The sequence below is a fragment of the Leptonotus elevatus genome, chromosome 7 (genome assembly GCF_054856555.1).
Source record: "Leptonotus elevatus isolate MCC_2025b chromosome 7, RoL_Lele_1.0, whole genome shotgun sequence".
Lineage (NCBI taxonomy): Eukaryota > Metazoa > Chordata > Actinopteri > Syngnathiformes > Syngnathidae > Leptonotus > Leptonotus elevatus.
In genome coordinates, this window is record NC_141245.1 from 20304346 (window position 1) to 20315390 (window position 11045).

Consider the following 11045-nt stretch of genomic DNA (forward strand, 5'->3'; position numbering starts at 1 on the left):
TTTCATACTCTTGTTTATAAAAGTGGAAAAAAAAAAGTTCAACCAATAGAAAAAGTTTAAATCAATTTTTGACATTTATAGCCGTCAATGGCAGTGAAGGAATTTAAAAAAAAAATTAATAAATAAAGAAAACATTAAAAATTTGGGGCATCAGGCAATTGAAATTTGTAATCGTAATTAATCGCATGACTTCACTAGTTAACTCACAATTAATTATCTGTTCTAAATGTATAATAAAAAATGATAGGTTTTCATACAATTTTTTTTAAAACTAATAGCAATAGTTCAAATGAATTTGAAAAAAAATCAATATTTCAAAATCATTCAGCCCTACATCATACCCAATGTAGCATCCTTTAATTGACACTTCACACAATGAAGTCCTTCATCCTGTTTTCGCAATCACTTTGCCTTTGTCAAGTGACAAACGTGTGGCGCAATCGGAGACCGCTCCATCCCTCGCCACCCAGAAGTCTGTGACGTCATCTTGAAAAGGGTCTATTGAGGCCTGCTTGTGCTATGAAAATAACACTAAATAGATTCCGTTGAAGGACAGGAAAGAAGTGGAATTTTGAAAAATGAAGGTGATATTTATTGTTTTTAAATCCATTACATATTGTAAAAATAAAAATCAGAGGGTACATTTTTCAGAGGGTATTTTAAAAATAAAATAAAAAATGATGTAATTGCTGCCTCAAAAACAAAAGAAACAAATAATGAGGTCCGCATAGCAACAAGGTGTACCAGCTACATCTACAGATTCTTACTTCTTCATTCACTGCCATTGACGGCAATAGACGTCAAAAATTCATTTGAACTATTTCTATTTAACATTTTTTCCACTTTTGTTGACAAGAGTATGAAAACCTAGAAAAAAAAATACTGTACATTTAGAAGATATAAACATTTGTGATTAATCGTGAGTTAACTACAATAAAAAAAATTAATTGCCTGACACGTTCAAAAAAAGAAAAGAAAAGATTATTAAAAATTAGGGGCATCAGGCAATTAAATTTTTTAATCGTAATTAATCGCATGACTTCACTAGTTACTAACTCCTTATTAATCACTCATTTTATATCTGTTTTAAATGTACAATTAAAAAATTCTAGGTTTTCATATTCGTGTTAACAAAAGTGAAAAAAAAGTTAAAATAATAGAAATAGTCCAAAGGAATTTTTGACGTCTATAACCGTCAGTGGCAGTGAATGAGTTAAAAGTAGCGACGTCTCCAGTTCGAAACTACTGGCAGGTTTGTGTATCATGATGCAATCATTCCGAGTCACTGGCGTCGCTGGAATCCGACGCCCTCTCGCTGCCGCTCCCGCTCTGCGCCTGAGCCTCCGAGTGGTCGCTGCTGCGCTCGCTGTGAGCCGGAGAGGCGCTGCGACTCCTGTTGTCTCCTCCTCCTCCTCCTCCTCCTCTTTCTCTTTCTCCTCCCTCATCATCGTCGCTGCCCTCGTCGCCGCTGCTCCTCTTGGGCTCGTTGTCGTTGTCGCTGTCGGCGCCGCCGTCGTCGCTCCCGAAGATCTCCTCCTCGTCGCGCATCTCGCGGGTGCGGTCCTCGCCGCTCTCGCTACCGCTCGACCTCCTCCTCTTGTTCTTGTTAATCTTGGCCGCCTCGTCTCGGTCTCGGTCTTCGTCGTCTTTACCTTCATCTCGCGCCCGCTTCCCTGGCTCTTCGTCATCTCTGTCCGAATCGCTGGCGGAGTTGTCGGCCTCGCTGCCGCTGCCTCTCTCTTTGTCATCGCCTGGAGGAAAACGGGCGAAAAATCAAAAGTAATCAAACGTGCCAGATATTTTTCCGCCCTCGTACCGCCGCATCGAGAGAATAATCGGATGACTGACCATAGTCCTTGTCCATGTCTTCCTCTTCGTCCTCTGGCTCGTGGTTCTCCAGCTGAGCTTTACGAGCATCCTGCCAGTCAACCCGCCAAAGAGTCATTAGTCGTAAAAAGCAACCCGAGGCTGATGTACCGTAGATGGCAAAAGGGTTCGAGATGGAGACTGACCTGGGCCTCAAGCTCCTTCTCGTTCATGTCTCTGTGCTTACACACCAGCACGGCGTTGGTGGTGGACTGGGCGCCCGCCTTGGCCCGTCGCTTGCTTAAACGCACCCTGCGGTACGCAGACGACACGCCGTATCAACGCACAACGCCCGTTGGCACAATAACAACAACAACAACAAGAAAAATGGATTCAAAAGTACATGATGAAAAGGAGTTCAAAGGAAAACAGAAAAATAAAGCACACATTAAAAGACATGAAAAATAACACCTTCAGTATGAATAAGAAAATTCTACTGGAAATAAATTGTTGATTAAAAATATTTGAAATGTAATAAAACAATTATACATTTAAACTATTAAAATAAACTAAAAATAAAAGCAATTAGAATAAATGAACTAAAATATAACAAAAAAAAGGATTATAAACAACTTTGCTTTAACATGACCTTAAAATTTAAAAGAAAACATTAAGATAGTCACACAAACTAATAGCTCATTTTAAAACAAAACATCACATTAGAAATTATACTACATTTAATAATTAATGGAAATTAATGGACCTTTAAATAACGGATACATTTTTAAAACAAATTATTAATAATAAAAACAATATCTTTGAATGATAACTTTAACGCATTTTAAATAATACAAACAATAAAAAATAATGAATGTTTAAAAATTTTTTTAATTAATGTAATAATGATCTTACTATGATGAATAATACATTTAAAAATACTAATAATAACATTAGCAACATTTGAACTTATATTTGGAACAATAAAAATGTATATAATAATGGAAGATTCTAAATAATAATAATAATAATAGCCTCACTATAATGATTTTTTTTTTATATATATATATATATGGTTAATGCTTACAAAGGTTTTCCAGTGGATTTGGTGTTTAACCCAATTTTTTTTTGTGAAAAACATAAAGCATCTTAAGAATTTATTAACTCCACAAGAATGATTTGCTTTTTCTTGAACTTGTATGTTTTTTGTGTGTGTGTGTTTGTTTTTTGGATGAGTGTACCTTGTTTCCAGCTCATTGTAGTAAACCCCGTCTCCATCTCTGAAGATGAAGAAGTAGTTTTCCTCGTACCCTTTGCTGGCTTTGTTCTTCACGTTCCAGTTGTACTCCCTGGCGATCTTGTAGTCGTAGCTGAAAAGGCAAAGAAGTGGCTTGAAAACTCAAGCGTACCCAACCGTGCGACTTTGAGTCTTGCCGTTTCCTTACAGATCCTCCGGCATGTAGTCCAGCCCCTCATCAACGTCCCGTTTACGCTTGCGAAGCGTGTCCTCGTTGGGCAGGAAGTAGGCCACAAACTGGTTTCCTTCCTCGTCCATCATGCCTCTGCGCGGAACGTGTTCATCACTTGTCAGTCGGCGTCCAATCGTTTCATATGCAGGCGGCGGGTATGATTTGACGCTACCTGATCATGGCTTGAGACATCATTTCCACGCCCGCCGGTGCCGTCATGTCTTTCGGAGCGGGATCCGAGTCGAAGATGACCTGAGCGCACGGGTTGATCCACATCTGGCGAGGCACAGGGAAGACATTGTAATCGGCAATACACGACTAGCTGCTACTTCTTTTCTTTTTTGTCACAATAGATGTCAGAGCAGATGAAAAGTTATCAGCTCACCTTGAAATCTGGGAAGGCGGGCAGAACCTCCACCGGGGTAACTCGGGGTTTGCTGTAATGCCCGACAATCTGAACACAAACAAATGTTTTGAGATATGTACCAAGGATGTAGCAGTTACGGCACTTCCATTTTTTAACTCATTCACTGCCATTGACAGCTACAGACGTAAAAAAAAAAAAAATCATTGTAACTATTTCTATTAGTTTAACATTTTTCCCACTTTTGTTAACAAGAGAATGAAAACCTATAATTTTTTTGTGAGATTTGTGAATTAAAAAATGTAATCGATTGACGCCCCTAATTTTTAATAATCTTTTCTTTTTCTTTTTTTCTAATCGCATCACACGATTACCTTTTTTAATTGTAATTAATTGAATGACTTCAAAAGTGGAAAAAAATGTTAAACTAATAGAAATGGTTCAAATGAATTTTTGGCATCTATAGCCGTCAATGGCAGTGAATGAGTTAAGGTCCTTAAACACATATTTGAACACTAATATACTAAGAGAGCAAGAGCAATAGATAACACGAAAATATTAACAGTACCAATCCCTAAATTAGATTACAGCAAACAAATCTTTTTTTTTTTTTTTAACCAAAGGTGTCAGATTCAAGGTTCAGGGGCCAGATCCGACCCACCGCATCATTTCAAGTGGCCCGCGAAAGGAAATCATCGGTGTCAACTTACATGATCCGCGCCAAAATTTCTAATTATCAGGTTTTGCGATTCTCATATTTTTGTGTTTAAGTTTGATTTACAAAAGCTTGCGTAATACAGATTTTACCATGCGTTGCAGTTTATAGCTAAGACATTTCAGAAGAGAAACTTGTTGACCAGTGTAACTATGCCCAAAGATGTACATGAGAAAATGAAACTTCAGCTGTTTCTTTTTGTAGGCATAAAAAGCAGGATTACATTCAATTATTGAACAAAAACTAGGCTGAGCTGAAATACTTTTTTTTTTTTTTTAATGTACACCATCAAACTAAACATTGTTCCACCGTCTAGTGGTCAACAGTGTAATTACACTCAAAATAGATAATTTAGGGGAAAGAAAAGAAAAAACGGTAACAGCACAAAAATAAATAAATACATAAATAGGACCGGGTTACTGAATTGCAATTTGAAGGAGTGTACAACTGAGTGTTCTCGCACCGGTTTCTGTGCGTCCTCAAATGTCTTCTCGATGGCGGAGATTTGGCTGTCTCTGTCCTTGTAGATTTCCTCTTCCGTGAACTGCTGTTTGACAGACACGCCAATCCTAAACACAAACGCACGTTCAGGTTGGAAAGTTTTTGTACCCGCTCACGCTTACACACTTTCTTTCGTTTTCACACACACACAGTCAATATTCTCTCATACATACTGTAAACGCATGCATGCATTCCCACTTGATCGTCAACTCACTTGACTTCCACTTTCTCATTGGAGACGCCGTATCTGTTGAACTCTGTGGAAATATATTCCGTCTTTCTCATCCACGGCACCACCTTGGCGTGCTGCTGGGATCTAAAAGAGTGGAAGAAAAAAAAATGTAAAAATCTCCAAACATGCAATCTCGGCGAACTCAGCTTTGTAGCTTTACCTCTTGGAGCTGGACGGAGCCTGGATGTCCTCTTCCAGCAGTTTTTCATCAGCTGGATCCAAGTGTACTGTGGGGGGAATAATCACAGTAGTAAAAACTATAAAACCATGATGTCATCACCTGGAATAAGAGTTGAGAAAAGTGTGCTGCCTCTATTGGTTCGCAAAAGAATAACAAAGCACAGTTGAGTTGTATTTAACTCATTCACTGTCATTGACGGCTATAGACGTCAAAAATTCATTTTAACTATTTCTATAGGTTTAACATTTTTTCCCCACTTTTGTTAACAGGAGTATGAAAACCTATAATTTTTATTGTACATTTAGAACAGACATAAAATGTGTGATTAATTGTGAGTTAACTAGTGAAGTCGTGCAATTAATTATGATTTCAAATTTTAATTGCCTGACGCCCCAATTTTTTATAATGTTTTCTCTTTTTTTTTTTCATACATTGCCATTGACGGCTAGAAACGTAAAAAAATCATTTAAACTATTTCTATTAGTTTACATTTTTTTACCACTTTTGTTAACAAGAGTATGAAAACCTAGAATTTTTTTATTGTACATTTAGAACAGATATAACATTTATGATTAATCGTGAGTTAACTAGTTAAGTCATGCAATTAATTACAAAATGTAATCGCCTGTCGCCCCTAATTTTTAATAATCTTTTTTTTTTTTTGATGAATTTATGGCAGTGAATGAGTTAACTTTGCTTCCTGTGTAATGGAGGCCATGATTACATGACAGCTGACTTACTGTTAGGGTCTATGCGGTACGTATCCGGGTTGATGAGATCGATAGTGACGCCGAGGTCCGGCTCGGTCAGGAGCTCGTGCTTGTGCTGCTTCTCCAGAGACGTGGCTTTATACTGTACAAACCTGTTACCGCGGTAACAAGAAAGCTACTTAGTGAGTTTATGTCCATAATGGTTATTATAGAAAGTGGCATTTACAGTACCTGTGCTGATCAAATGGGTATGTGATGAATTTGGGGTCAAACGGGATGTCCGGCAGGCTGTTGCAGTATTTCACTCGACAGACCACACCCGACCTGTCATAGACACAAAATGTCTGTCATTTACAAGTTATTTTCACCTACATCAGTAAAATACGTACCAACACTACTTACCTCTCTGGGACAGTCCTGTGCGATGATGGCCGACTAAAGAGATAGAAAAACAAACAAAACGAAACACTTGAAAAGTGACTCAATAACTCAGTGTCATTGTGAATTAATACAGGGCAGGGGATCTCGGTTTACAAGGTTTTGACAACAGTGCATCCATAAATCATTCCTAAAATTTGATCAGAGCTTCATCGAAGTCAATACAAAATAGTCTGATTTGCTAACTCAGGGTCTGGACGTTCTATCATTGACTGGAAAAACAACTATCAAGACATTTTAACAGGAGAACTTTAGACCTTCTGTCTGCTACCCAAAAGACAAAACAGGCAGAAGTTAGATACAAGACATATCGTAATAAACTAGTAGTTTATTATAACAGAAAGTATTAAGTATAACAGAAGATGGGTGATTTGTTTGGACAAAAATCCCGTTTACTTACATACGAGAAGTGTTTTTCACACAAATATTTAATGTAACTAAAAACTGTTGTGAAAGAGGAACGCTGGGAATTTTTGAAATGCGAAGAATAGTAGCCCGAATACAGTATCTTGAATTTTGTGATTATTTGTAAGGTTGGATACGTGGAAGTAGGACAATGTAATGGCTTGAAAGAGGTGGAATCAATGTTCAAACTGTGTCTAGCGTTACAGCGGATTACAATAATAAAAGTAAATAATAACATATATGCCTCGTTTTGCAACATAAACCCATCATACTCGCTAATGTGACAGCCTGGCAGGTTAGTCACTGATTAAACTTCGGCTAAGTGGCAAACAAGCAGCGGCACAAAAAGACCGAACGTGTTTACCTGTGGCCGTCTTCGCGCTGTGCTTGCGTCTGGATCGTCGGCGCCATGATAGCACAAAACGGTGCACGCTTTAAACAATAGTCCCGTCGAATAAATACGACGAGTGGATACCTCCGAATAAAGGTAAAGAAACGCGACACTATCGAAATTTACCCTCCATTTGCCGAGGGTAATGTTTAGTACCGGAAGGACTTTACTGACCCGCTCTAATAAAACATAGTCGCTGTTTTTGTGAGCGCCCCCTGTTGTCTGTTGACGTGGAACACAAGGCTTGGGTTGGGTGAACTCGGGGGTCATTCATCTAAAATAACGAGTTCGTGATGGATTTAGTGTGAATGATTAAAGATATCAGCAATATAAACAATTTTACATACATTTAAAATTATTTTCTTTTTTTATATAAAATTATTAATTAGTATATGTTTTTTTCAAAAGCCGTTAAAAATGTTTTGTTTAGGTAGGCTTTCCAGGAAGACTATTGTTTGTATTATTTGTTTCGATTTGTAATTGTGTTATTTTTGTTCTTGTACTAACTGTAAAATGTGATTCTCAACTCTATTTATAGAGTACATTAAAAACAACCACAGCTGTAACAAAGTGCAGCACATACAAACATACATACGCAAATTAATTTTAATAAGCAGATGCTAACGTAAATATGCTCTTTTATACACTACTCGATTCAATTACTGCAGTGCAAGACCTTAATTTGATCTACTTCTTTATGTGAGCGAGCTGGAGAGCAACAGACAGCTAGGCCATACATTTTGGCAGCTTATTTTATTCTAAACTAACAAATAATTGTGAAATGTTAATTTAAGTGTTCTGTTTGTTTACATACATGTTTTGATAAAACGATTTTTTTCTGACCATTGAAATGTGTGTTATTTTGACTCTACATTGCCCAAAGCGCTGAACGTGGGCGTAAATTGATATTTGTCTATATAAAATGATCTGACAATGAAGACAATCACAATAGAAAATGGATGGATATGTAGATTTTTTTTTTTTAGGTACAATCTTGTTAACAATTAAAATACATTATAAGACGTTAGTATTTGATCATAGCTCCAACACCTGTGATATGTACATGTTGGCATTAACATTACTGGAAATATTGATTTAAATCTCATACATGGCTTTAAATAGCGACAACTTCAGCGGCATAGAACTCCAGTAAAATACAAAACAAAAACATTTGTGCAAATCCTACAAAATTAAAATGAGTTTAACAAAAAGTAGTCGCTAATCATTTTTCCAGCAGCACTCATGCTTCCAAAAAGACAAACAATAAACATTACAGCAGCGGTTCACACAAAGCTCCTTCTCAGCTCTTTGGCCACCGTTTTGATCAGTGAAGGTGCACACTGATCAACAGTTAAATATACTCAAGAGGACGGCATTAGCATTAAAAAAAACTGCAGTGCGCTTGCACACAAATCAAAAAAGTGCATTCAGGCGTCGTTTCCGGATGTTCGTCATGTCCCAGGGCTACATCTCTCTCTGCAAGTGGGAATCAACTCTGTGAAGACACACAAGGCGAGATGACACTAAAAATATGTGCCGCCACTTTGCTGAACACAGTATTCGGACTAATATTGCACTTGTGGAATATGAATTAAGCAGCAAAATCCATTATCAGGGGCAGACATTTTGCCACTGAAAATGACGTCACAGTTCCTGAGGGACACGGGTAACGACCAATCACAGCTCACCTGCTTTCTGGATTTAGTCAAGTGACGTTTGCAAGCGGAGCCCTAGGCACTGTGATGTCATTTTCAGTCGATAGCATGTGGCAAAATGGCCGCCCACTGAGATGGATAAAAACAGGTGGATTGTGCTGCTTAATTCATATTTCTCAAACACAATATTAATCAGAATACCGTGTTTAGACTAGTGGGGTCGCATAGTTCATATTAATGTACAGACATTTTTTGACAACTTCCTTTTTAAAGCCACTGGCGCACTCAATCGATCTCAACTCAACTTTATTGATAAAGTACTTTAAAACAACCATTTTTTTTTACACTTATTAAAACAAGGTCCATACCTGTTCAGCATGTATATCAGCTGGCCAGGACCATCTGAAAATGCACTGTTGTAGAAAACAAAGGTTCAGTACAATTTGACATTGTAGCATAAAAAACACACACAAAATGCGTGCTAAGCAGAGGATATCAAAATGTCAAAACACCCTTGTTCAAGTATCATTTTTTGAAATACGGTATAAAAATAGAAAAACCAAGATAAACCATTTAAAAACTTTTCACGCCAATAGTGGGACCTATAAAACTATACATCTTTTTGAGAATGGAAATAAACAGCTGAGATCACGTTGTCTGCAAAAGTGTGCACACCCTCTCATAATTGGGTATATAGCTGTGCTCAAAATGAACTATTGTAATCACATTCAAACTCATGTTAAATTAGAGCCAACAATCACCTTCCAAAGTACATTTGTTTAACCCCAAATAAAGATCAGATGTTTTAGTATTTAAAAAAAAGAAAAGACAATTGTTTCCTTTCTAGATAAAGCCCCAACGGTCTAAAAGCATGCTGCCACCGCCTTGTTTCACTGTATGATGTTATTTTAGTGTTGAGGACAAATTGTTTGGAATTGTGACCATAAAGTTCAACCTCGGTTTCTTTACATTATAACTAGAACTGTCAAACGATTGCATTTTTAAATCAGATTAATCACATCTTAGAATTTGTATTAATCACTTAATAAAAAAGGCTTTTTATCACCATTTTTCCCCCGCCAAATTTGAAGAACACTGGTTATGTGTTAATTCTTTTGACATTCAATGTTATGAGGACGTCTTCAAGAAGGCAGAAAATCATTGTCACATATAGTAAACAGCCATTAGGCTACTTGCTAGAAATTTCTGCAGCTCCTTCAATGTTGTTGTTGGCCTCGCTGTCCAGAGGTATTTTCAACCACAATATCTAAGACAAAAAGATTAAAACAAACGAACAAGCAAGCAAGCAAACAATTCAGTTGTACATTAGTACATGTTACAGGTCACATTAATGTTGGAAACATTTAGGAAATTATCTTGGTCACAAAAATCTGGCATTTGAACAGGGGTGTGCAGACTTTTCATATCCACTTTATGCCTTAAGGACTAACATAGGAGACTTCAGCTCTGTTATTCTGAGAAGTAAATGTCTTACCCATCTCCCCAATGGTACAAGGCTCTGTCTTGGTAGAACATTGGGAGGAAGAACCACACACTGGTTTCCACCCAGAAGATGACAAACAGGAACCATACTGACGTGAAAAGGAATTCGAACAACATCCTGGAATTTACAAAGAAAAAAAGAATTGAATTTCACAACAGCTCTCATCGGATGTAGTGTTTAACTCCAACAGTTACTGAAGATTATTTATTTACCAATAATTGTTACTATATTTACCTGAATTTCTGACCTATTGGGATGTCTCATTGTCTCAGTCTTACGGAATATAACTTCTCAAGGATCACTATTTGCACTCACGTTTTAAGGACCAAGCAAATATTTTTTGCCCATACGTGACGGACGCAAAGACAGCACTTTGGTTTTGGCATAATTTTGCGAGGCCGTTGTTAGCTTTGTGGCTAATGTTATTACATGGGAACGTTCTTGCGTACATTTTTGCAAACGTACTCACTCAAACATGATCCTCTTCAGGTGGCATTCCTCCCACAAAATGTTACTTCAAACATTAAACATTTGTTTACAATGTTCGTCATCCGCCACGCTGACTTTTTCCGGTCCGAGGACCAATCAGAACGCAGAAATTGTGAGCGGCCATTTCATGACGTCATTATCCCGCGTTTGGGGAGGGGGGGAGAGAGAGAGAGAGAGAGAGAGAGAGA

At 37.5% G+C, this 11045-nt stretch overlaps 1 protein-coding gene and 1 long non-coding RNA gene across 3 annotated transcripts; both read right to left on the reverse strand.

Annotated features, from left to right (window-relative positions):
• Positions 1-564: 564 nt before the first annotated feature.
• paf1 (PAF1 homolog, Paf1/RNA polymerase II complex component) lies at positions 565-7381 on the reverse strand. Of its 2 annotated transcripts, XR_015095656.1 has the most exons (15): positions 7183-7381; positions 6378-6410; positions 6207-6299; positions 6006-6127; positions 5245-5311; positions 5067-5168; positions 4815-4920; positions 3658-3726; positions 3445-3548; positions 3249-3365; positions 3045-3173; positions 2013-2118; positions 1849-1918; positions 1036-1751; positions 565-951 (listed from the first exon to the last, which is right to left on the reverse strand). XR_015095656.1 is itself a non-coding variant. In XM_086081553.1 (14 exons), exons 1-14 carry the CDS (start codon positions 7227-7229, stop codon positions 1273-1275), a joined length of 1644 nt encoding a protein of 547 aa, XP_085937679.1. In that variant the 5' UTR covers positions 7230-7381; the 3' UTR covers positions 565-1272. The 2 variants fall into 2 exon arrangements, 1 of the variants encoding a protein (XP_085937679.1); XM_086081553.1 differs by having other exon boundaries at positions 565-1751.
• A 784-nt stretch (positions 7382-8165) lies between these two features.
• On the reverse strand, positions 8166-10983 carry LOC147171435 (uncharacterized). Its single transcript, XR_015095611.1, has 4 exons — positions 10838-10983; positions 10360-10485; positions 9233-9277; positions 8166-8704 (listed from the first exon to the last, which is right to left on the reverse strand). It is a non-coding gene; the product is annotated as an uncharacterized LOC147171435 (long non-coding RNA).
• Between the last annotated feature and the right edge of the window lie 62 nt (positions 10984-11045).

Coding starts and splice junctions, on each gene's coding strand:
- paf1 (XM_086081553.1), bottom strand. CDS start 7,229: ATGGCGCCGACGATCCAGACGCAAGCACAGCGCGAAGACGGCCACAG. Junction 5,169..5,244: donor GCTCCGTCCAGCTCCAAGAG/GTAAAGCTACAA, acceptor CCACTCTTTTAG/ATCCCAGCAGCACGCCAAGG. Junction 3,549..3,657: donor CCGCCTTCCCAGATTTCAAG/GTGAGCTGATAA, acceptor GTGCCTCGCCAG/ATGTGGATCAACCCGTGCGC.